At 37.1% G+C, this 27,321-nt stretch overlaps 1 protein-coding gene and 1 long non-coding RNA gene across 2 annotated transcripts in view; both read right to left on the reverse strand.

Moving 5' to 3' along the window:
- The window catches only part of LOC134660958 (plexin domain-containing protein 2), a 47,369-nt gene extending 28,754 nt beyond the window's left edge, over window positions 1–18,615 (reverse strand). The window contains exons 1-2 of the mRNA XM_063516847.1: window positions 18,440–18,615; window positions 2,846–3,046 (exon numbers count right to left, since the gene is read on the reverse strand). Coding sequence (XP_063372917.1) covers window positions 2,846–3,046; window positions 18,440–18,524 — 286 coding nt within the window. The 5' untranslated portion in view covers window positions 18,525–18,615. The remainder of the gene's footprint in view (window positions 1–2,845; window positions 3,047–18,439) is intronic.
- A 5,153-nt stretch (window positions 18,616–23,768) lies between these two features.
- On the reverse strand, window positions 23,769–25,022 carry LOC134661620 (uncharacterized). The gene is made up of 2 exons (XR_010097981.1): window positions 24,936–25,022; window positions 23,769–23,897 (listed from the first exon to the last, which is right to left on the reverse strand). It is a non-coding gene; the product is annotated as an uncharacterized LOC134661620 (long non-coding RNA).
- Between the last annotated feature and the right edge of the window lie 2,299 nt (window positions 25,023–27,321).

Consider the following 27,321-nt stretch of genomic DNA (forward strand, 5'->3'; position numbering starts at 1 on the left):
TCACGGTTCATATCCCGGTCGATATAAGTCTAATGGTTATTAGTTGAAACGAACGATTGAATTTTAGTATGGAGTTTGTTTTTAGCTACCTGAGATAATCAAAAAACCTAAAAAGTTAAGTCAAACGAAAGAGGCCAAAAAGATCAGTAGTTTTACCACGACTGCTTTCGTCGTCCAATGTCTGCGTAACTTTCTATACATCTCGCGTACGAGCGAGCACAGAAAAATAAGTTACGCCCACGCTAGCAAATATGTCAGTGTCAAACAGGTGGTAGCCGTACTGGATCTGTGAGAATCAGGTTTTCAATTTTTTTTGGTAAACGCTCAAAACCGAGTTCTTTAAATCACGATTCAAAGCATTTGAGTTCATACCAACACTACTGTTAACTGATAGTAAATTTTATTACAAATACATTAGGTCTAAACACCAATGTCTTAGTACATGATTTCAGTAAGGGCAAAATGACACGTTTCGAAGTACGCTAATTGGCATATATACGTCACAACGTTTTCCATAGTGAACGGGCATCGAAGTTACTACATACGATTTCCTGTAAACGACATGTACTTATAGCAATGGAATTTAACTGAAATTGAACTCTATCTCCTCGTTATAAAACTTAAAGTCTGAATATAATGCATTTGAGCACTCGTCTAAACGCGTATTCATTACTTCATAAAGGGGCCCCACTGATTAACAGTCCGCCGGACGGTATCGGCCTGTCAGTTGTTCGGAACTGTCAACCTTTTGTTCTAACTGACAGGCCGATACCGTCCGGCGGACTGTTAATCAGTGGGCCCCTTAAGGTACGAAAAAAGAAGTGTTAATTCTTTCTTTTTAGGGTTCCGTACCCAAAGGGTAAAAACGGGACCCTATCACTAAGACTCGACTGTCCGTCTGTCTGTTACCAGGCTGTATCTCATGAACCGTGATACATTAACATGTGCTTTGAAATGCTCGCAACGCTCAAGATTCCATTTTTCGATCCACTAGCTACGCTGAGTTCAATTTTGGAACCTTTCGCTTACTCGGGTATCAATATTAGCACGAGCGGTTAAACAACCACTTTGCCAACCTTGTAAAATAAATAACTATTTCTTTGCAAGCAGACGGTTGGCGATTAGAATGACCTACTGTAGCGTGCAATTAAGTATTTAATTAATACCACTAAATTTAGTTGCGTCATTTTGCGCAGTCGCAAATGTTTCGGTAACAATCGTCGTAACGAGAAAATGTCTACTTTTAAATATTGTTTACTAGCGACCCGCCCCGGCTTCGCACGGGTTAACGAATCATACATAAACCTTCCTCTTGAATCAGTCTATCTATTAAAAAAACCGTATCAAAATCCGTTGCGTACATTGCGTAGTTTTAAAGATCTAAGTACATAGGGACAGACAGACAGCGGGAAGCGACTTTGTTTTATACTATGCAGTGATATTGAATTGCTATATTTCTCCAGACATTATTTTATTCATTGGTATAGTATAATTAAGGTCAATGTGGCTAATTCCGTCATAGGGACTATTCCGTCCACAAGCGTATACTTCTTTGATTTGAAATTTTAGAAAAATATCATCTGCTTTTGATTGCTGAAATTAAAAGCAAGCGCTGCTTTGTCGATCTAATTATCAATTTTGTTCGTTGTTCGGGAAAAACGCTTGTAGACGAAATAGTCCCTATGACCGTATTAGCCATATTGACCTTACAGATTTAAAAAAAATGTGCATTCGGTAAAAAGATATACCGGATTGTTGTGTAGTCTTTATTTCACTTTAAAAATACATAAATAGTAGGGCATATTATGCCAAACTCTGCGTAGGGGGCGCCACTACTTCAGTTACTCACAATATGAGGGTCTACCGAAAACGAGAGAGTCGAAATTTTGTTATATAACCTTTCTAAGTTTTCTAACACTCTTGCATACTCGAGCGATAAAAAGGCAGATAGATGATTTTCGATTTTTGAGTTTCCCGGCAGGTTTGTAAACAAACCGCCTTGATGTATTAATGTCATATTTTATTGACTGTAAAAACAGTTTAAGGCACAATATGTATAAGTTACTCTATGGTTTACGATGGGTGCTAGTGGTGCACTCTGGCGGCAGAACATTGCAGTAATACCCCCTATTGGCTCTCTATAAAATGACAGTTACAGGTTATCAACGTAGATAACCTGTGTGGCTACCACAAGTTCGGTACAGACATAAACGCTATCGAAAACGTCGCTACGCATCGCATATCAGTGCGAGCGAGATGTATCTATCATATAACTTTAAAAGAAGAATTCTTGTATTTTTATTTATTTATTTATATGTATACTAGCGACCCGCCCTGGTTCCAGCTTTGCACGGGTTAATAAACTATACATATAAACCTTCCTCTTGAATCATTGATGCGGTTTTTTTAATAGATAGAGATCTATTAAAAAAAACGCATCAAAATCCGTTGAGTAGTTTTAAAGATCTAAGCATACATACAGACAGACAGACAGGGAAGCGACTTTGTTTTATACTATGTAATGATGAGTGATATATTTCGGGGATCTCGGGAACGGGTCTAACGATTTTGATGAATTTTGCTATATTCATCGGTTTTCTCAGGGTTCGGAACCTATTACTAAGACTCTACTGTCCGTCTGTCTGTCACCAGGCTGTATCTCATGAACCGTGACAGCTAGACAGTGGAAATTTTAACAGATGATGTATTTCTGTTGCCGCTATAAAACAAATACTAAAAACAGAATAAAATAAATATTTAAGTGGGGATCCCATATAACAATCGTGATTTCCGTTTTTTGCGTAATGGTACGGAACCCTTTGTGCGCGAGTCCTGTTCAACTTACTTGTAGGAGCCGTGAGATTAGTAGTCCTATTGCTGTCCTCAACAGTGGCGTTTGTCGGCGGCGGCGCGTCGGCGGTTTTCGGCGCGATCGGCGCGGCCGCTGGCTCCGGCGCGGCGCTCGGCGGCGGGGGTGGCGCGTCCCGCTTTTGACGGTACGGCACGAAGTCTACACCGGTCTCGTGGGTACTGTATTCCCATGTTGCTGAAACATAAAAGATTATATAATTATATTAAATTATTACTATACTTCGTTTTTTTAGCATTAGAAAAAAGGTAAACAATCTTGATGTGTCTTTTAATAGAAAAACACGTTTTAAAAATAAGTCACGGCAAATATGTAACAATTATGAATCTAATACGATCATTTATATTCTTCTGCTTTCGTAAGTAATAGTTACTGATTTTTAAAAAGCGTTTTTCAATTAAAAGACACATCAAGATTGTTTACCTTTTTTCTAATGCAAAAAAAAAACGAAGTATAGCGACCCGCCCCGGGTTCGCACGGGTTAACAAATTATACATAAACCTTCCTCTTGAATCACTCTATCTATTAAAAAAAACCGCATCAAAACCCGTTGCGTAGTTTTAAAGATCTAAGCATACATAGGGACAGACAGACAGAGGGAAGCGACTTTGTTTTATACTATGTAGTGATAGAAATTCATGAGTTTCTAGACTGAGCTTAGGCCAATTCTTTCATGAAACCGATGCTGCCAAAAATACGGGGGTGCGGGGGGACGAGGTGAGCGAATCCCGTGCCGTGATTGGTCCGTTCAAAGACACGGACCAATCACGGCACGGGATTGACTCGTGGATGGAGTAACGCTACCGTATGTGTGGTTTCATGACTCTCTTAATACAGTCGCCATCGGATATATTGGAGCGGCCAAGATGTTCACAATATCTGAACACGCACTCTAACTTTAATATAAAATCAGTTTCTGTTTTTATTATTATTGTAATTTTACATGTAATTTTACAATTTTACATTTAATTTCAGTACTGGTAATAATTGCTCCTTAAATAAAAAAGTAAATATGTACATCTTATTACAATATCTCTTTACATCATAACTTTTTCTAGCTATGTGCTCCTGGGTGCCAGGGTTATGCAATTAGTTGTACGTTATAGGTAGGTACCTTTCTAAATTCTAACTCCTAATAATTCTAACTTACAATAAAACTTCAGTTTGAGTACTACATTATGGTGTTTATCTTAATATTCTTTGTGAATGTCTGCTGGTGTCTGATTTACAACTGATGTAATGTTATGGTTTTGTTTTGTATCAGAAGTAGGTATTTTTACTACATTTTTTAACTACATTACTTAAACTTTGTACAACCGGCTTATAGTATTTCTAGCGTATCGAGCATTTGTGTGTATTGTACATTCTCGTTGTTTTCTTATCTTTGCTATTTTTAATCGTTATACAATGTAATTCAATGGATGACTGTTTTTGGCCTTATTTTTATGTAAGCATTAATATGTCTTAGTTATATTTACGGCTGTTGTTGTCCTGAATACCAATAAAATAAAATAAAATAACGCCTTGACAATAAAGGCGTGTGATATTTGTGAGCACCGTGGCCGCTCCGATATATCTGATGACGACTATACCTACCTAATTGAGGCTCTTCCAGACGCAAAAAATGTAAAGAGGAATTAGACCACTAAAATCAACTATAGTTTGTCAAAGGACTGTCTCATTCCAAACATAGACAGAGAGAATCATATTATCTTTGTCTTACACTAGTACCAGCACCCAAAAAAAGGACGAGTATAGTTTTCCTGGTTCTTACTGACTGACAAGTTGGTTTGACCAACTATAATAAAAAAAAAATCATTTAAGAGCTTAATTCAAATTCGAGTATTTACTTACTTAAAACATATTGAGGTTGATTAAAGTAATAAATTTTATTCTAGAATTCTATTAATAGTCCAGAGAGTATTTCACATATCAACTTTGCGGGTAACAATTATCAAGATCAAATTGTACTACGCGCTCGAACGAAACAGACCCCAGTACGGCATCATTAATTGGGCACACGACTGTCTAGGTTCGGCGCCATGTTGAATGGCAATAATTGCCCGGCGTCGTCGATGGACATTCTACTATTAGCTTGACACATGTTGAATAGTAATCTAGTTACATTGGAAGAATTTATCGTAGTTTGACCCAAACACTCACAAAATACACATATGGCCTAGGATATTACATAAGTTAAGGTGAGATACATTGATACATACATTGGCATGACTATGACATGACAGTAGTCATGCCAATGTATGTAACAGGCAGGGTCACTACCCACTAGGCCAGACCTGCTGGTCCGGCCTAATGGGTAGTGACCCTGCCTGTTAAGCCGCAGTCCTGGGTTCGAATCCTGGGGCCCATTTCTCGAACGGTATTAGTCTAATATTATTAGTGTGTTGCCGTGGTAACCCATACGATTTGACAGTTCGTGGACTAATAATATTAGTCTAATACCGTTTGAGAAATGGGCCCCTGGTAAGGGCATCTATTTGTGTGATTAACACAGATATTTGTTCCTGAGTCTTGGGTGTTTTCTTATGTATTTATGTATTTGTATATTATATATATATATCATTGTCAGAGTCCCCAAAACACAAGCCTTCTTGAGTTTACTGTGGGACTTAGTCAATCTGTGTAAGAAAGTCCTATAATATTTATTTATTTATAAAGAAAGTAAGTTAAGCATACTAATATGTAAGTGTCAAACTAATAGTGGTAGCCGTACTGGTATTCTGCGGGTACCTAGAGGTGGGGTAATAAGAACATAGTTTATTTAGCTCGGGGCAAAACAAACACGGGCAGTTCATTTAAGTGTTAAGGGGCCCACTGATTAACAGTACGCCGGACGATATCGGCCTGTGAGTTGTTCGGAGCTGTCAACTTTTTGTTCTAACTGACAGGCCGATACCGTCCGGCGGACTGGTAATCAGTGGGCCCCTTTATTCTTGCCCCGGTGTTTGTCTAACCCTAACCCTTTCTCACCTAAGAGATATTTCTCCAAATCACTAATTTTCTATACATGTGACCCACAAGTTCTTCTACTTGTGCCATTGGTCTTTGTTAGACCCGCACTGAACGTCCTATCCTGTTTATCAAAACTTTGTTAAAATTTTAAATACTTTTAATTACTTACCTAAATGTCGGGAGTGTTTCCTGTAAATACTTATTACGATAAAAACGTGATAATGCTACTAAATATTTTAATATTAGGTACTTTACAAAATAACCGAGGTCATCCTAAAATCTTTCGCTCGTAAAAACTGTTATTATTTACAAAAAATGTATCAAATTATTAAAAACCGGCCAAGTGCGAGTCGGACTCGCGTTCCAAGGGTTCCGTCCATTAAGTCCGACTCACGCTTGACTGCACATTTCTAATAGGTTTTTCTGTTATCTATAGGTAAGAACTATTTTTATATATTTTTTTTAAATTATAGACCCAGTAGTTTCGGAGATAAAGGGGGGGGGGGAATGGTCGGACAGACAGACGCACGAGTGATCCTATAAGGGTTCCGTTTTTTCCTTTTGAGGTACGGAACCCTAAAAAGGCACTTTTTGCTTCTCTATAGTCGTATCCGACATCAGATATCGGATCGGACAATGTGAAAACGTTCTAACCGAGCCTAGCCTACATTGAAAAAGTTTTTTTTTGGTCTAGCTTCCCGCCTGTACAGTGACGTTCCCACAACTACAAAGAAAACCACTTAATGGAAGATAATCGAATGCAATTACAAGTACAGTCATGATCATATATATTGGAGCGGTCAAGGTGCTCAAAAATATCTGAACACGCACTATAACGCCTTGACAATAGAGGCGTGTTGACCTTGGCCGTTCCGGTGTGACTGATGGCGACTGTCCGAGGGGGAAATTATAAATACAGCCGCCATCGCCATCTATTCTATTGTCAATGCGCTAGAGTACGTGTTCAGATGTTATTGAGAACCTTGGGCGCTCCGATTATTAATAAAATAAATAAAAATAAAAAAGCCTTTTATTTCTTGCTTGCAAAGATTGCATATTACATGTTAGTTATTCAAGTGTAACTATTTCCTAATATTAGTATTTAAATATTATGTTTGTTTTTTGTTCTAACTTCTATTAAAAATTCAAAAGTAATAGATGTTATGTGTATATACGTTAGGTATTATGGTTCTGTTGCAAGAACCCCTGTTTGGGGCTCCGATATATACCCATGGGCAAAAGTGAAATGCAAAAGATTTAGGTCAGTACCTTTACAGAACCTAAAGTAATTTCAGAATTCATCATGGTATAATAATATACTCCGCCTGGTACTCTCTTCCGAGATTCGCGAATGACCTAACTGGCACTTGCCTACGTCATCATGCTGTTTACAGGTTCTCAAACTTTAAAATGTGGGAGAATTTTAACCAACAGTGAAAATTATTTTAACGGCATTAATTTTAAGTTATTCATGTAGAAACATAGTAAAATAAAACAAATCTATACTGCACTTTTCACTCCTACTCTTACAGTTCCGAATAGAGCAGCCAACCATTTTCGTAACAAAACATTAATTACGAAGCTTACGACCTGAAAAGTTTGGAAAACACTGCGACTGCTGACACTGAGCGAGAAGGAAATAACAATTAACACGCGTTCGACAAGGACGGTCGGTCAGGGACAAAATGGCGGATTGTCAAATGTGACAGCGCTATCCTGTGTTGCCAGTAGTGTAAACAGAATTACCCGAACGTCTGAAATTTCTTTCGTGAATCGGAAGATATTGCTAACGAATAATTAAAAATGACGTGTTATTGTAAAATTTAAGATAAAATACATATAAATGAAAATTATTAAATTATAAAGAAATAAATTAACTTATTAACCATAGATATAATGTACCCATGTAACATGTTATGTTGAAATAAAGTGGCAATGTTATTGTGACGTAGGCAAGTGACACTCTGGGAAGAGAAGACCATGTTTTATTAGACCATGGAATTCATAATTAAACTTTTTATGCGTTCCTCTAAATTGGTCCATGAGTGAATCTGTAGGCGTCTGTACCTATTTTTCTTGCAACGAGACGTTGTAGGGCATTTCTAGAAAAAAGTGTACCGTTAACTTTTTTTTAAATAATCAACTATGTTTTTTCTACTCAGAATCAGGACTATCGATTTAAAAAGGAAAAAATTGTGTCCGTATAAAATTGGCTACTTTCCTACTAGTTAAATCAGCTTCTTTTTTAGAACTGTCAAAACGGTTTTCTAATATGGAATTTATATGAAAACGTGTGTAGTGACGTCACGGTCAACTCACCTACTTTTTATGTTTCAATCTAATTTATTAAATAGAAATAGTATTTAAAAATAACTGATATCTATATTTTTCTAATAATTATCTGGTACTTTATTTCGTGCACGGTGTGAGATAATTTAGTTTATGTAGAAAGTACTTAATTGGCAGTCTTTTCACGCATTTTCACACACATATTGTATTGGCCGCTCCAATACATCTGGCGGTCTAGCATGAGTTGCGTTCTCGCGCGCGACTCCATACATCTAGCGCGACTTCAAGTATGGACTCGCGCGCGAGAACACAAGTCATGCTAGACCGCCTGATGGCGACTGTACGAGTACCTACGAGAAGATATTACTTAGGTACGTCGTTTCTCGAACGCTACCCATCTAAAAATAGTACAATTATGCATATACACTCCACAGCAATAAAAACAGGACACATGAGTATGGAAATTGTATGGAAACTGACCGGTTTCGACGGTCCCTGGGTGTATAATAACGTCACGAGTGTTAGGTATATTTTTAGGACATTTAATGACATTTCTAAACGGCTGCTGAGGACAGGTCATGAGACCGGTTAGTATGAGGAAAATTAGTAGAGACGCCCCGAATAGTGGTTTTGGCCGAATACCGAATATTCGGCCCCTCTCTCGGCCGAAGCGCCGATTATTCGGCTACCGAATATTCAGCATTTCATCGATCATTTTTTTGGTGAAAACACTACTTAAAATAGTATAAAAAAACCATTAAAACGAACTATAAACTAAACATATTAAAACTAAACTAACATTAAAATACAACTACTTACTACTTATTCGCCTTGGAGGATACAACTAAACGGAGTAGCCATTAACAGGCTTTCCCCTCTGTCGAAAATAGGCGGCCAACGGTCATACACAATGTATGGACTGACGTTTATCTGACATGGCTATTTTTACGTTACGCATACATTTGACGTTCCCCTCCCCCGCAAAAATCGGCAGACTGTTTTGTACAGAAAATTACAGACATGGCGTCTCCGTTTGATTATATCCTCCAAGTTATTCGCCATCATAACATTTGTACATTTTGAGTCACATTTATTATGAAAACTGTTGGCCAACAAGGCACAATGTTTGCTAAGATTTAATTTTTGTTACTCAGTACTAGTGAATGTAGTCAGAGTCAATATACATGTAAAATCGAACCCATTATATAAATAAAATTAATAGTAACCAACAAATGCTAAAAAAAACCAGTCTTCGTATTTAACAACTTTCCAGAGAAACAAGTTAAACATTCAATTTAGTGGTCTGCGGTTATTTTTATTGTGTAATTTATCTTTTTAGGTAGGTGTAAGAGATATTCGGTATTCGGCCGAACAATAGACAAGATTCGGCCGAATACCGAATATTCGGCAAAGTGGCCGAATACAGAATAGTTGCCAAATGTTCGTGGCATCTCTAAAAAATAGCCAATACAGGCTTAGATAGGTATCAGAAAACCAATACAAGCGATTATGATTCCTAACTTAATTACTATACAGATAATTATGGCCTAAAGTCATGTGAATGTTTATGAGCACATATGACTTTTTAGGTGTAAGATGAAAATGATGTTTTGCAGTGAGGGAACTCCGATATCTTAATATGATTATTAAAAGATCGTAAGTAACAAGCGACCTGAATTAGACTTTACACTCATATATTTAAGGTAGCATTTTATTAGTAGATACGGTTGAAAAATAACACGTTGGGATTGTTGGGAAGATCATTCGATATCGAATTAGATCTTATGAGTATGAGGGGAATACCAATATTGTATGTATTTAAGTACCTATATAATTTGTATTGGATGCAATTTTATGACAAACTGTATTTGAACCTGCCGTACCGTACCTGCCGTATATTCTAATTCTATTGTCTCCGATACCCAAAGGTTGTCTGTAAAAGATAGCTCTTAAGCGATAAGACCGCCTGTTGTTACCTCTATTGTCTTTGTTTATGTTACTGTGCATTTATTGTAACTACGAGACGAGTTTGGTGAGGTGTTCAATTAAAGAGTATTGAATTGAATGATTTGGGGTATTAAACAAAAAAAATATGGACACAATTCTTTCTACACACTCTAGGCTCATATAAATAAATAATATCTGGGAGACCGAGCTTTGCTTGGAAAACATAAAAACTCAAAAAATGCGCGTTTTCCCAGAGATAACACCTAGCTGGATCGATTTTTCGCCCCCCAAAACCCCCATACTTATAGCAAATTTCATCGAAATCGTTAGAGCCATTTCCGAGATCCCCGAAATATATTTTATACCTTTAAATGAGCAATTCTTGTTTGTTTATTTATTTATTTATATATATATATTTCGGCGATCTCAGAAACGGCTCTAACGATTTCGATAAAATTTGGTATATGGGGGTTTTCGGGGGCAAAAAATCGATCTAGCTAGGTTTTATCTCTGGGAAAACGCTAATTTTACAGTTTTTATATGTTTACCGAGCAATGCTCGGTCTCTCAGATATTATATTATATAAATAAATATACAAGAATTCCTCGTTTAAAGGTAGTTAGATTAGATAGATAAAGTAGGTAATTAGACATTACTGGCAAGTGACATCATTGCCTAGTATTTCCTACTAATAGGTACAGCCAAGTGCAAAAGTGCATGAAACTCATAGTAGGTATGAATTTAAAACACATATTACAAAAAAATACTTTCGATCAATTATTGAATTCTTGGTGGGTATGTAAATTGTAAAGTTATAACATTTTCCTCATTGTGAATAACATTAATTCTTGGAATACGTCACTCCATTAATTATTGAATATGATGTTGGTTATTAGTATTACTTATTATAGTTCGTTTTTTTTAGCATTAGAAAGAACTTGCAAGAAGGTAAGCGATCTTGATATGTCTTTTAATTGAAAAAGGCTTTTTAATAATCAAAAACTATTACTTATGAAAGCAGAAGAATATAAATGATCGTATTAGATTCATAATTGTTACATATTTGGCGTAACTTATTTTTAAAATGTGTTTTTCAATTAAAAGACACATCAAGATTGTTTACCTTATTTCTAATGCTAAAAAAAACGAACTATAGGGAATCCCGCAAGACTATTTGGTCGCATCGACAGGAATTATCATGAATGTTATAGTTAATACCTCTAAAGTACAAAGTGTATCTCAGCCAATACATACTAATACAGAGTACCAGCTTGGCAGAGTCAAAGTGTGTCATCGCCAGTACAAAAGTCATGTTTCATAAGATTACGCCGTTTATGCTAGTAGTATTTTGATAAAACCCACAAAATTTACTTTCCTCGTAATCGAAATGAAAAGTAGTGTTTAACTCGGGTGGAAGGCACCATTTCAGTCTCTTACTAAAAATAATTTTCAAAACATACCAAGTTCGGGCTTCTCCAGATACAATACCGTTCAACATTTTTTTTAGGGTTCCGTACCCAAAGGGTAAAAACGGGACCCTATTACTAAGACTCCGCTGTCCGTCCGTCCGTCTGTCACCAGGCTGTATCTCACGAACCGTGATAGCTAGACAGTTGAAATTTTCACAGATGATGTATTTCTGTTGCCGCTATAACAACAAATACTAAAAACAGAATAAAATAAAGATTTAAGTGGGGCTCCCATACAACAAACGTGATTATTAACCGAAGTTAAGCAACGTCGGGCGGGGTCAGTACTTGGATGGGTGACCGTTTTTTTGCTTGTTTTGCTCTATTTTTTGTTGATGGTGCGGAACCCTCCGTGCGCGAGTCCGACTCGCAGTTGGCCGGTTTTTTGTAACATATACCTCAAATTATACCTAATATCCTCATATCTATTTAATCCCAATAAAGCAATATTGAAAATATTTACATTAGGTATTTTTTTTTATTTTCTATTTTACAAAGTGTGATGATACCCCTGTCAATACGAGTTCCACAAAATTTACTTTCCTCGTATTCGAAATGAAAAGTAGAGTGTTTAACTCGGGTGAAAGGCACCATTACAGTCTCGGAGTCTCGGACTCTTGGCGCTCTCACTGCATTGGAGCCCCAACCTACTTCGACAGAAATGGGTACTTTTCATACCTTGGTGGTTAACAATCTACTATTCTATATTAGGGACTAACGTGATAACATACAATAGGCTAGATGACAAATTTTCATTTATGGTATCAATCGATCAGGTTTGTTTTTAGGATCTAATGTCTATATGGGACCCATTGCATTAAAGCAATAGTCAACGACCGACAGTCGTACTGCACAAGCGAAACGCCAACAAAACGATAAGTGAACGTGACGTCAAGGTCACTGAGAGCACATTTTGAAGTATGGACAAAACAAAAAAATTACGGTTTTGTCGGTGAAATATTGCGTTTATTTACATAGTTGCTATACAATCTTTTTTGGGATAAAATGTAAGGAATCGAATGGTACTCCTTTTTGGAAGTTAAAAAGAAACTTAAATTTTGAAACTTTCAGGTCCTATATTTTTGTATTACTTCCATATATTATTTTAATATCCACATTATCAAACTGTTTAAAATATGTCTCACGAAAGTTTAATATCGATTATCCACATTATCTTATACCTTTAAACGAGCAATCCTTGTTTATTTATTTATATGTATATATATTTCGGGGATCTCGGAAACGGCTCTAACGATTTTGATGAAATTTGCTATATGGGGGTTTTGGGGGGCGAAAAATCGATCTAGCTAGGTCTTATCTCTGGGAAAACGCGCATTTTTGAGTTTTTGTACGTTTACCGAGCAAAGCTCGGTCGCCCAGATATTTATTATAAATTGCTCAGTTGTCCGTCTATTTTACTAGATTTTGTTATAAAATTCAACATGTGTCGTCATCACTATTGATACAATAGTACTGGGCACCGGCATCCAAATGAAAGGAGTCGAAACCATGGTTAATTGTTTAGTTTCCTGTACTATACTTAATTGAGGTGTTTGACCCGTGACGATTAACTGGGCCGGATTAAACCAGACATAATAGACCCAAAGAACCCTAGGAATTGTAGGTATAGAGGGCGCAGTGTATATTGGTCTTTAGTTCGACTGCAACCGAAAGTGAAAACAGAGTTGACAATGAGTGTTTTTTTTAACCGACTTCCAAATCTAAAAGGAGGAGGTTATCAATTCGGTTGTATGTTTTTTTTTATTTTTTTTTATTTTTTTTATTTTTTTTTTATTTTTTTTTATGTTTGTTACTCCATATCTCCGTCATTACTGGACCGATTTTGAAAATTCTTTTTTTGATTGTATGTATATTCATACAGATTGGTCCCGTTTTTCTCAAAACCCAGTTCTGATGATGGGATCCATGAGGAATCGAGGGAACTCCTCAAATCTTAAAGGCATACATATAGTGATTTTTGTGTTTTTATCAACAAATCAAGCATATACATTCAGAAACGTGACATTTGATGAAGTGGAACTGCTGATGATGATCAGAACAGAACTCTTCAACGACGCATAGTTCACGTTTGGCGATTTGTCCTCTTCGTTATGTTTGTTAAGCAAGTTAAGTTTTTAAGCCACATTTTTGTCAAGCTCGAGTTCTGATGATGGGATCCATAAGGAATCGAGGGAACTCCTCAAATCTTAACGGCATACATATAGTGATTGTTGTGTTCTAATCAACAAATCAAGCATATACATTTAAAAAGTAACATTTGAGGAAGTGTAACTGCTGATGATGACCAGAACGAAACTCTTTAACGACGCATAGCTCGCGTTTGGCGATTTTTTCTTTTCGTTATGTTTGTTAAGCAAGTTAGGTTTTTAAGCCATATTTATGTCAAGCTCAAGTTCTGAACATGGGATCCATGAGAAATCGAGGGAACTCCTCAAATCTTAAAGGCACACGTATAGAATTTTCTGTATTTTCATCATAAAATAAAGCATTAACATTAAAAACTGTCGCATTTGATGAACTGGAACTGCTGATGATGATCAGAACAGAACTCTTCAACGACGCATAGTACATGTTTGGTGATTTCAAATTTCGACTTTGACTTGGACTGGGACCCGGTCTCGGATCCAGATCCGGACTCGTACCCGGATCCGGTTCGGACCCGGACCCGGACCTGGACTCGGATTCGGACTCGGACCTGGACTAGACCCAGACTCGGACCCGGACTCGGACACAGACCCGGACCTTGACCTGGAAAACCACCATGATACCTAAACTAAATAAACCACTATGATTACCTACCATAAAATGTAGGTATAAAGTATGATGAGGCCAAACCCCTCCCGCTCAAACCCCCGTACACCGCACCGCATGCGCCGTTAAGTGGGTTAGGTTAGGTTTGAACTGCTATCCTCACAGAACCGAACAAAAGTGGGTTAGGTTAGGTTAGAACTGCGAGCCTTACAGAAACGAAATGCTTCCTTTTCTACATAGCGCACCATCTACAATAATCTTTCACCGGGCCGCATAGAAGTCGGTTTTTTTTCTTAAAAATTATTTTTCATTCTTCTTATGGAAAAAGCATACAAGGCACGTTTTTGTATCTATGTAAGGGAAAAGTGGTATGAAAGAGACAGTTAAAGACTTTTATTCACAACTTTTGGAACAAATCAAATTAGTTTTCACCACACCGGCTGGTAAAGGCTCTCTTGATAAAAACTGGATTCCATTTTTTGAACCACTCGTTACGCTCGTGGCTCTATTTTGGAATCTTTCGCTTGCTCGGGTATCAATATTAGCACGAGAGGTTAATCAACAACTTTTCCCCCTTCTAAAACAAATAGCTATTTTGAAACGTTGGCTTGTAAAGATGTTTGTGTACTCGACCGTACATTTCTCTAGTCACTCTCAGAGTCAGGTTACAGCAGTAGGTTATATATACGACCTTATCGCAGTAACGTGATAGTATAGACAGTTACGTAAGTATCCAATTATGTTATCAATTCACTTTGAGAAGGTACAAACAGCAACACTCCTAACTGTACACTGGTGGACCTTATTACAAAAGGCATAAGGTCCACCGATGTACAGTTAACAGTGTGGGCGGTGGTACACAGGTGTTTAAGACGATAATGGTGGATCGCTTCTCCATACAAATGTAGTCCCCATTTTTGCTCTCTGGATATTGCGTTAACCTTGCAGGGTATTTCACTGTATTTAAAATTAATTATTTCACACCATGCATGAAATAAAGCACCAGATATAATTATCCAGATAGAAAAACATAGACAGCAGTTATTTTTAAACACAAGTTCTATTTAATAAATCGGATAGAAATATAAAAACTAGGTGAGTTGACCGTGACGTCACGATGTAATGTTTCATATATATAAATAAATATCATATAAATTCCATATTTTCAAATCGTTTTGACAGTTCTAAAAAAGAAACTGATTTGACTATTAGGAAAATAGTTATACGCTATCGAGAACGTAATTAACTTTTTATACATCTCGCTCGCACTAATATGCGAGTACGAGCGAGATGCATAGAAAGTAAATTACGTTCTCAATGGCGTTTATGTAAGTGCCAAACTGGTGGTAGCCGCACTTCTCACAGAGTTTCACGAGAATCGATTAAGAAATGCGACCCGCGGAGGGGACATAGGAAAGCATTTTTGCCCACAAGCTGAAACCGAGACCTTCGCCTACGCTCGGTCAACTATGCCGCAAGTGTATCTGGGATCTACAATAACATGTTATTTTTAAAATTGCTGCATAATTGTTTAAATATCTAAAGGTCGAGTTTTTAGATAAATATGTAATGCAAGTGATATCAGAGTTTTAAATAAAATAAATATAAGATCAAGTCTAGACATATTTGTCAGTGATATGAATTATAATATTACATCCGTTTTAAAATATATGTTTGCGTGTATGTATGTTTGCAATAAACTCAAAAACGACTGAACGCATTTTCATGCGGTTTTCACCTATCAATAAAGTGGTTCTTGAGGAAGGTTTAGTTGCATTGTCCAGGGCGGGTCGCTAGTAACTTAATATGAATAAAACAGTCACACGCAGCCAAAATTACAATTGGATCATAGCTTCACCGGCTCTAACTTTACACCTCTGCCTCGACATAGAGAAAAAAATACATAGATTGCTCACTCCATACATCAGTTTTAGTACCAAAAAGACTATTAGCATCTAGCATCGAGTAGCGGAACTATCAGTACTGCTAATTGACAATAGATGTAGCAGTACTGATAGTTCCGCTACTCGATGCTAAATGTAGACACTGAAATTAATAGTCTAACTGATGTATGGAGTGAGCACTCTTGTCTTACTATATTTCTCTATGGCCTCGAGAAGATTTCAATCCCCCCTCAATGGGGTTGGCAACTGTCAAAGGTTTGCATAGATGGCGCCATCATAGCTTGCCCCTTTTTCTATGAGATTTGGTTTAAAGGTCCAGAGCCAGAGCTATCCAGAACATTAAATTTTTTTTCACATAATTCTAGGGATTGACAGGGCAAGCTATGATGGCGCCATCTGCTACTTCGACCGGCCAACCCCATTGGAGGAGTTTATCCCAATATGGGACCGGCAACAAACTCAGCGGGACACATCTTTTCAAAACATTACATCTTATACTTAAACCAAGATAACTCATTGAAGTGGGAATGGGCAGGTCATATGGCACGAAAGACCGACTCGTGGAGTAAACGAATACTTGAGTGGCGACCATGGGGAGAAGAACGTCCTCCAAGTAGACCCAATATGCGTTGGGAAGACGACATCAAAAGGACTGCGGGGATGAGATGGCTCCAGGTTGCACAGAACCGTGACGAATGGCGAAAAATGAAGGAGGCCTACACCCGATGGGTAGAAAAGGGCTAAAGAGAGAGAGAGAGAGAACTCATTGTCTTAAAAGTAAATTAAGCAGTAGACATAGTCAAACCTAGTATTGTAGGGCTTCTACAAAAGGTCTCCGTTCTCAAGTACCTACGTATGGACAGGTGGAATACCTCCCTAAGATGCCCACTATTATACTTGCCTAGTATATATTTAAGAATTGCATTGAAATACTGGAACCTCATTTTCCTAAGTTTCTATCAACAGCACTTTATAATGCACTTTTTGACATCTACCCACATATTAACATACAGAAGGCCAGTTGGCCTTCTGGCGACCCTGCTTTTAAAGTTGTTAAAATTAGTGGTCTTTTTTTTTTGTTCAGACTATACTTCGTTTTTTTTAGGATTAGAAATTTGGTAAACAATCTTGATGTGTCTTTTAATTGAAAAACACATTTTAAAAATAAGTTATGGTAAATATGTAACAATTATGAATCTAATACGATCTTTTATAGTCTTCTGCTTTCATAAGTAATAGTTATTGATTTTTAAAAAGTGTTTTTCATGTAAAAGACTCATCAAGATTGTTTACCAAATTTCTAATCCTAAAAAAAACGAAGTATAAAAACAGTGACACACAGGGTTTAGACACAGAAATAGAATACAAAGGATAATAAAGTATGAGACCAACCAACATCGTCCACAGATTACTAGATTCTTGATTTAGAATCCTAGTAAACTTAGTAATGGCATACAAGAATTCCAAATATCTCTTCCTTAGCCACCAAATCATTGTCACCTAGTAGCCTAAGTACAAGCTTAGCTTAGTTTGGAACTAAGTCGATCTGTAAGACAGTCTCCAGGCTACAAATATATATTTAATCAAAGTATATAAAAATATAAAACATTCAACATAGTAGGTATATAATTATAATTGGTAAGACCACTGGTTTCAGTGGCTAGGCAGGTAAGAATCTTACAAGACGTTAAAAGCATTTGTTTTTAGTAAAACATGTAGGTATCTTATCAAAAGTTTCTTTACAATGTGTATTCAAGGTTTAAAATATACACGAACGGGAAAATAAAAACACTACCTACTTGTTTACATTGCATATACATAGATTAGATTAAATGCAGCCTATAGCAAGCTAGCTTAGCAATATGTTATCTATCACGGCTCTGGTTTCATCAAAGCATCTTGTATGCATCCAAGTGTCCTCTAATGAGAAATGAGTCACTCACTAAGACAAGACGCAGTTTAAAAAAAAGTTATTAACCATAGAAAAGTCTAGACTTTTTAAAAACTATATCATCAATTCATCATGCACAGGAATCATCATAATGCCTTATAAACACAATTCGCACGCCCGCGTAGGCCCAAACGAAACTATGTTGTTGGCAAATTAACAATTAGCATCGAATAGATTTGAGTCACGACATACGCGAACAAGGCCTCAACTGTTCGAAAATACACAGTTTTTTCTTTGTTTACTTTAGTTATACCGTATTACTTACCATTTACTGGGCTTGAGAGGTGAAAACATAGCAATACAGCAGCGGCAAGCTTCAGAACACTCACTTTTTTGTTGAAAAAGTCCATTTTAGCGTATGGATGTGCTATTTACGTTTAAAATATAAGACCGTCTTGGCATTGACGTTTACCACGCTGGCGGTGTGAACGATAAAACAGAAGAAACCGAACCCGAACCAACGGAGAACAAGTTCGTGTAGTCGGATGGACAGTGTTGCCAGTAGTCGAATTAAAAACTCGTACAATCCATACTAATATTAATCATCATCACTACATAGTATAAAACAAAGTCGCTTCCCGCTGTCTGTCTGTCTGTATGTATGCTTAGATCTTTAAAACTACGCAACGGATTTTGATGCAGTTTTTTTAATAGATAGAGTGATTCAAGAGGAAGGTTTATGTATAATTTGTTAACCCGTGCGAAGCCGGGGCGGGTCGCTAGTACCTATTATTATAAATGCGAAAGTGTGTCTGTCTATCTGGCTGCAAACTCTGCGTAGGGGGCGCCACTACCCCAATGACTCACAATCTGAGGGTCTATCGCAAACGAGAGAGTCGAAATTTTGTTATCTAACCTCCCTATCACTCTTGCATATTCGAGCGATAAAGAGGCAGATCTCTACTTTGTTTCTTGATAGCCGACTAAAAATAAAATTGAAATAGATACCTACTAAGGGGAAAAGGCGAGTTTCAAAATATAAGGATACATTTTAAAGTCCTGTCCTGACCAATTTTAAATTCTCCACTTATAGGAAATTTTATTGTGCTGGCAACATTTTTCATTGCTAACGTTACGTGTTCTATAAATACAACATTATATCAAATAATACAACTGCAGCGAATATGTTTTCATGCTTAGTTATAAATTAATTAAATTTTCAATTATATTAATAACTAATTTATAATAGCTATAAATTTTAAAACTGTTTTTTCCATGAATAGTTTATTATCTATGGTATCTGGTTGGTTTCACTTATGAGTACTAGATGGCGTGAATCATTAAATAGGTATGCATAAGTTAACTTGAGGAAGCATAGTTTTAACAAATACTCGATAGATGGTGTTAAGGGTTCTTTCACCAGTTTTGAAGAATATTTTACCCTGATTTTTACCCGATTGACGAAGAAGAGAAGCAATGGATCTTGTATCATTGTATTGCCAAAGACTACTAAATATTCTTTATTTACTAGACTCTTGTACTCTTTCTATTACCTAGGTTTTTAAGGTAGCAGTTATCTTAAAAACTTAACTCTTACACCTTGTCATGCTCTCTCTCTCTCACACATAATTTTAATTAGGTTTAGTTACTGTTACTTACTCTTTTGTAAGCCCCAAGATACAGGCTTAGCCTATTCTTAGCCTTATCTTTGTGCATGCGTATTTTATTATAGGTACCTATAGCTGGTCAAGCAGATCAGCTATAAATATTCTTATTCTTCTTACTCTTATTATTCTTACCTACATTTGCCTATATCAACCTATATACTTACTTTACTCTTTGCTATCATCTCCATAATAATTTGACAGTGGTCACTGGACAGCCAATAGAATCTGTCCATATTCTGTCAGATGCGTGTCAGATGCTTTGTGGCTGTGTTAATTATGTGTATTTTGGATGTGTGTATCGTGGGAATGAGTCCGTCACCCCTTTTAATTTTTCATTCATTTCACGTGTATAAGTTTTTCTTTTCTCCAAACAAGCAAATCAAGTGGTTCAGGTATGAATGATTCCTCAAGTAGAATAGAAATAATTTATTCGTAAGCATCAACACATAATAGATCGATATACGAAAACAGGAAAAGATAGGAAGGAGTGCCACGAATTGGTCATATTTCAGCATGATGCTGGGGCGACTTCTAGATAGCGCTGGGCTCCACCCGCAAAAATCGAATTTCGCAAATTGCGGCCATTTTTCTCTGTCACTAATTACGCCTGCATTGGAGTAAAAGATAAAGATCCCCGCAATATGCGAATTTCGGTTTTCGCGGTAGCCCCTCTGTTTCTTCTTTCGAACTGTCAATACGATTTTGCTACTATGGAATTTGACGCGCGAAGCGGACGCCCTTACCTTGGAGTCCTTGGACATGGGATATAAAAACAGAGCTTATATGTCGTTGCTCTCTATATAGTATACATTTACCGGGCTAGCCCCGTAGTGTACTATTGTCGGTAACAAACGTAGAAATAGGCAACAGTAACACTCGGTTTAGACTCTCGCGCGAGCCACGAGACGAGCCGCGAGCCGCGCCACGAGACGCGAGTCCACCGTTTACACTCGCGTTCGGCTTGTCATTCGGTTATAAACCTTATGCCGTGCCGTTAGTGTTTAAATTATATTAGCTCGACGAGCTTGTGAGCCACGAGACGAGCCGCGAGCCCACCGCTTACACTCTCGTCTCGTGGCTCGGCTCGCGGCTCGTCTCGTGGCTCGCGCGAGAGTCTAAATCGACTATAAGGTGCAGTAAGTAGTCGATTCATTCCGCTCGCGCGGGAAATCAGCGCGGCCCGTGCGTGTGTAGGGTAACCATCAGTCCGTTAAGAGGAAAGAGGACTACGGTTAAGAGGAGGCTTTTCCATACAAAGAAATCCCCATTTACCTCTCTAAATAGTAGCAATATAAAGTGTAAATCAATAGAACTTGCTAACTATGTAAACAAAAGTTACTAGTAAATTGACATTCAGTGTCAATTTTAGTATGGCGGTTTGTTTACATAGTTAGCAAGTTCTATTGAATGACACTTTAGAAATAATATCGTTTGTATGGAGTGGAAAAGGAAAGGCTAATAAAAGTGACTGGTTTATATTCCTAAAGCGGATTCCTTTGTTTGACATAATGATTGAAAGTCATAATGTTAATGATTGTCAGATTATCATTAGTCATAATTCTGAAACCGTCAACTTTTCAGGAATTTCCTAAGGTTATCCTATAGATAGGTTAGGTTAGATTAATGGGCTCCGAGTGCTGGTGCTGGAGTGACGAGACTGGACAGAGTCCGAAATGTATATGTACGAGGCTCTTTCAAGGTCGCTCCCATTGCAGAAAATATGGCTGAAAGTCGTATGAAATGGTTCTGACATGTGATGAGACGTGACGAAGAGTATGCAGTCAAAAAAGCCTTGGCCATCCCAGAGAAAAATAACGAAGCATATAAGACAACATAACATAGCATAGAAGAAGAAGAAGAAGTCTGTCTAATGGAACAGCTTAAACCTTTGTTTGGATTATCCTAAACTCTCCACCGCATGGTCAGCCTACGCGGCAGGGCAGTCCCGCGAGTGGCGCAATTTATGGTGCGCTCTCCACTATATCCTTTGTTTTTGAATTTCCCCATTTACATAATATGCAGCGGTATGGCGTCGGCCTGCGATAAGCATATACATATGTACTCGTACTGCTTGTACCTTTAGTTATATAAAGAATAATAATACACATAATCTTTCGAGCAACACCGGCTTCTGCCATTTTTTGCTGGGGGAAACGTGCACACAGTCACACATCTCACTCACCACATACAAAATTACTGTGCCAAAATATATATGTATAAATGGAAGAAAAAATTCAGACAAAATCAAATCAAACACTGAGTAATTATATTAAATGAAGTTTTGAACTTGTGGGTCCCCTCTTCCACCCGGAAAAAGTGTTAAACCGACCGACGAACAACTAATTATTAACCGCGCAAACAAATTTGTAACAACAAAATTAGCGAATATCTCACTGTCCAGCACAAACCAGGGACTAGTAAATATTCACGACTAGCAACCCTTATACAACACGTTTCTTAATGTTTTTTTACTTCCATACAACACCGCCCTCCTCGCGTGACTTTTTACTGTTTTTCCATTTTAGCTTTCTACGTATAAAATCTGTTAGGTACTTACTGCTTTTAATTATTCTTATAATTGTTTATTGCCACATACATGAAAATAAAATAGAGTTAGAATTACTTATACATAATCATAGAATTAGATGAACAAGAACAACTGTCAATCTTCAAAAGTGTGACCAAAAATGAAATGCAAGTGTGTGCGTAAATTGTCTATGTGAGATCAAAAATAGTGATGTCAAGTTACAACATATTAATAATCTGTCGATGTTTGATTGCTTTATCGACTACTTTTTCAAATGTGTTATTTTAAACGTAAAAATTCTACGACATTAAGACGTATAAATAACACTTGCACTGCGTGTGCTATCAAAATCCTTGCAGATTTATCTTAATGTAACTCTTACTGTGTTGGAAAGTGAAGTTTAAATTTATTGCTAAACATGAGCACCTTCCAAAAGGTATAACATTCGTTATTATTTCAAGTCGGTTATAAAAGCTAATATCTTAATGATGTCTTGTGAAGAAATAATTACATAGCTATTGATATACCGACAAGTTATCGATACTGTCATATGAACATTTTGTCAAGCCCTAGCGTAAAGTAACAGATTATGTTTTTACACAAAATATTTTAAATTATAGACTAATATGATAAAATATTAGCACACAAAGGAAGAAAAACTTATAATGAACTGTATAAACCGGCTTCTTACACTTTTTACGCTGTTAATTTGACAAAATATCGTTATGAAAATGTCGCTCGGAATACCATATATCCTCTGAAATGAGTATTTGCTTGGATTATTTGGCCCTGTGACACTGCAACCCGGCACACTACAAGACACCATCTTCACTGAATTACTTTATTTAATACTTTTCGTCCTAATCCGTGTATATTTTTCAATTTGAAAATTACCGTGATACGCTCTTGGCCGTCAGCGGCCGTCGTCAAACTCAAAAGTGGTTACGTTTTCTCATTGGTAGTCCGACTCTTTCGCACTCATGGGATGTTCATATACGTGATGGCTTCCCTTTCGCACACTTAAGCTGTCTGTCAAGCGCGAGCGGATTCTAGGTCTGTGTACATAATAAAATAAAACAGTTATCATCAGGGGTCGGACAAAAAGTGCGGATGACGTCAAACCACTTATAGGATGATTTCAAATAGTATTTTTGATTTTCATAAACAATTATCACTTATCATTTATCAACCTCTTTATTAAACGATATCGCCACTTGAAATGAGTAAGTACGTTTTTGACTGACACATTGTCAATCAGATGAACAATAAATTAACTTCGTTATTGTTTAGCTATTGTATCTTCACGATTATATTTAGCTAAAATTTAGCTATAAAAGTATAATAACATCAAATTATCTTTTTTTATTTTTACTAATCTTACCTACTGTTCCCACTTTTGACTATTAAACCTATTTATCTGAGGATCCCACAGACTTGTTCTGTGTTCTAACTAATTTAAAATAATTATACCTTATGGTAACAAGTTTCGTGAAATTTATTTTATTCACTACATCACCCTACCACCTGTATTATTAATTCCATGGATTTATTTACGATTATTTTGTTACTTCATTAATACTACTTTGTTACTACCTACTGCAGCGATACGCTTTGGTAGAAACCTTTTTTTTTCTTTTTGACTTAATTCCCGACGACGTCTGGTTTGACAACAGACACGAGATTCATTTATCTTCCAAATGAAGTTGATGTCAATTCTGCCTATATTATTAGCGCAATTTTTAAACGTTCATTGAATATCCTTTTTGCAATTGGGAAAACCGCTTTTTGTCGCGGGTAAGTGTTCGAATCTTTTATTTTATTATTTGTTTGCATTTCTTTATTTTAGCGTGGCCTTTCTCTTCGTCCGCAGTTTTCTTTTTCGGGAACATTTTACCATTGCCTTTGTGGACACGAACCAATAGCTGGAGAGCTAGCCACACCACAAGGCGCACGCCACGTTACTTAACATAGTTCGTCCAACGATTCAGACATCAGCCTGAGCATGGGCAGCGCACCATTGGCCTAAGCCTATTCCCGACATCTGAACTGAACGTGGTCGGTTCGCAGCTCTACCCCACAACTCAAGGGAAGTGTCCATCCTTTTAACGAATTCAACAAAATTTACAATTTAAAGCGAACGCTAAACCATTCAACAGTTTCCTGTGTGCATTTTATAAAAAATTAATTATTCTTACATTCTTATTGCTCGCAGCCTGTTCCTTACTGGTACCATTAGGGAACGAGAAAGACTTAGCCAGGTAGATAGCCTTTTAGTTCATAAGACTGATTTCGGTGTCACACTACATCTTAAAAATTACCTGACTCTGAAACTTAGCTGATTTCGGTGGCAGTTACCTTTTTTTATACTATCTATGATTTTGTGTGGGCAAGGTGACTACTTATTTATCTTAAACTGTTAATTATAAAGTAGGGAACAAGAAAGAATTAGCTGATTTCGGTGGCACTTATTTTTTTTATACTCTATGATTTTGTGTGGACAAGGTGTTTACTTATTTATTTTCAACTGTAAATTATAAAGTCTATTATTTATACTTTCCGAATAAAACGTGGCAATCTTGTAATATTTTTTTCCATTCCTAACAAATTTGCTACACTACATGTAACACGGAAGTTTAAATACAAACTCAAACATCATCCGGTGTGCAAAATTACGTCATTTTTACGTCATCCGCACTTTTTGTCCGACCCCTGGTTATCATTATCAATTTATATAAAAAACAAAAGCGAGAAGATTTTTTGTATTAGACAAAGGGTTCCAGTCTCAGCGTGTGCCGGGCCTAGGTGCCCGGCGCTGGTTTTCAGACCGGTCCCAGACAAGGACGGTCGGAGAATATTACATTATTTATGACAAATTACAGTACAATTTTGCTCGTTTTAAGACTTTTAAACGTAATATTTGACTTTCCTGGCCGCTGTCATATGCACACAAGTATAATTAAAGCATAATTACGGGTGTCCCACTGCTGGGCAAAGGCCTCTCCCCTCGATCTCCATCCGTCTCGGTTTTGAGCAATCTCCGGCCAGCCGTTGAGATATAGTATGCGTCCAGATCGTCCTGCCATCTCCGTCTGGGCCTACCAGATCCTCGCCCGTCATGCGGCACCCAAGCCCATACCGTGGCTAATTTGGCCCACCACTGTGGGTGCATGCGGCAGACATGGTCGGCCCAGTCCCTTTTGAGCTTGGCGGTCACAGTTCCAACATCAGTAATGCGCGTTTTTTGAGCGCAGCGTAGAGTCAAAAAAGTAAATTAATATTTACTATCGTCTAACAACATTGTATCACGTAGTTATATGTTTGCGCGGGGCTGTCAGTCTTCTTTATTTACTAGACTCTGTCAAAACGAAACTAAAACTATTTCGCCGAAAAACCCATCCCAATATCTCCACCATTCTACTTTGATCTCTAGTTTAAGGGTAAAAAGGTCGCAGCAAAGTCCAACTTTGCCGGCCGTAGCGGAAAAACAGAGTGCTTAATCTAAAAGTTTGGTTAATTGAGGTAACGAAGTAGCTCCCTCATCGTATTAAGGCCCGAAGTGGGTGAAATCCGCGTGATTATGTATGCCCGGGGGATTGCTGAAAAAAGGTGTAAATTTGGCTGTTACGCTTTGCGCGTAAGTACGGTTACAGAACAAGTTTATGTATGAAAGTAAAAGACATGAAATAGGGTATTTGACTGTATTTAAAATAAATGGTATGAAATAAAAGCACCATAAGATTAATGGAGAAACGTAGACAGCAGTTATTTTTACACAATTTCTATTTTAAAACCTGTATAAAACTATAAAGAGTAGGTAATTTGATTGTGACGTCACATGCTAGTGTTTCATATAAATTCCATAGCAGCAAAATCGTTTTGTAGTTCGAAATAAAAAAAATTGATTTGACTATAGTAGTCAAATACCCTATCGGAGGTACATACATATAATTAATTAATTATGTAAGTATTTTAAGTGTTAAGTGGAAAAACATGTGACCAGAAATATGTAATTCTTGCTTTTATTACATTACAATTATTATTTGTATAATACGCTTAATCTTCATAGGTACTTTAATCACACTATGTTGAATCAATCATATTGGTTGCAACTGCTCTTACTAACACATAAAAAATCAACTCGTCGTAGGTATAATAGGGTAGGTGCGTTAGTTTTCGTCCAGCTCTAGTTTTCGTCCACTTGATGAAATTTGAATATAAACCTACATTAGTGCACACATTTATACGTACGCAATCCTTAATGTCAAAACCACGTCAAAACAATATACTTATCTGAGGGTCTACCGCGAAAACCGAAATTCGCAAATTGCGGAGATCTTTCTCCTTTACTCCAATAAAGGCGTAATCAGAGTGACAGAGCAAAATTCCCGCAATTTGCGAACTTCGATTTTCGCGGTTATAGCTCTGTCTACATAAAAATGATATTTCGCAAGTAGAAAATTAAAAAACAAATATATTATTTGAGCATGGACGGAAACTAGCGCAAAGACCCTATACCTAATACTGTTAAGAAACGTACAGCTTGGCAAAAAAGAGTAGAAATTAAAAAGTAGCAACATTGTAGTTGTCGTCCCTTTCAAACCAATTTATATAAGAATACGAGACGACACTACAGTGTTGTCACTTTTTAATTTCTACTCTTTTTTTGCCAAACTGTATCGGGCTTGGCAATACCACCACAAAAAGTTTGATAACTAAACCTTCTTGCGCCCCATCCAAAAAAAAAAATACCGTAAAAAAAATTCAAAATGGCGACGATAGCGTTAAATAAATTACACGCCAATGCGACTAATTAAACTTAAAAACGCCACTCGAAAAAAGAAAAGTGATTAAAATCGTTGGACCAATCAAACTGGGCATAAATTGGTGAATTTTGTAAATTCTCGGCTGAGTGAAGCCGCCAGGGGTTTTTTTTAAGTGAGCGAAGCGTGAACTGAGCTCGCGGCGGGACCCGCCATTTTGTAATATTTTTTGCCTACGTCGGAGGCAAACACA

This window comes from Cydia amplana, chromosome Z (genome assembly GCF_948474715.1).
Source record: "Cydia amplana chromosome Z, ilCydAmpl1.1, whole genome shotgun sequence".
Classification (NCBI taxonomy): domain Eukaryota; kingdom Metazoa; phylum Arthropoda; class Insecta; order Lepidoptera; family Tortricidae; genus Cydia; species Cydia amplana.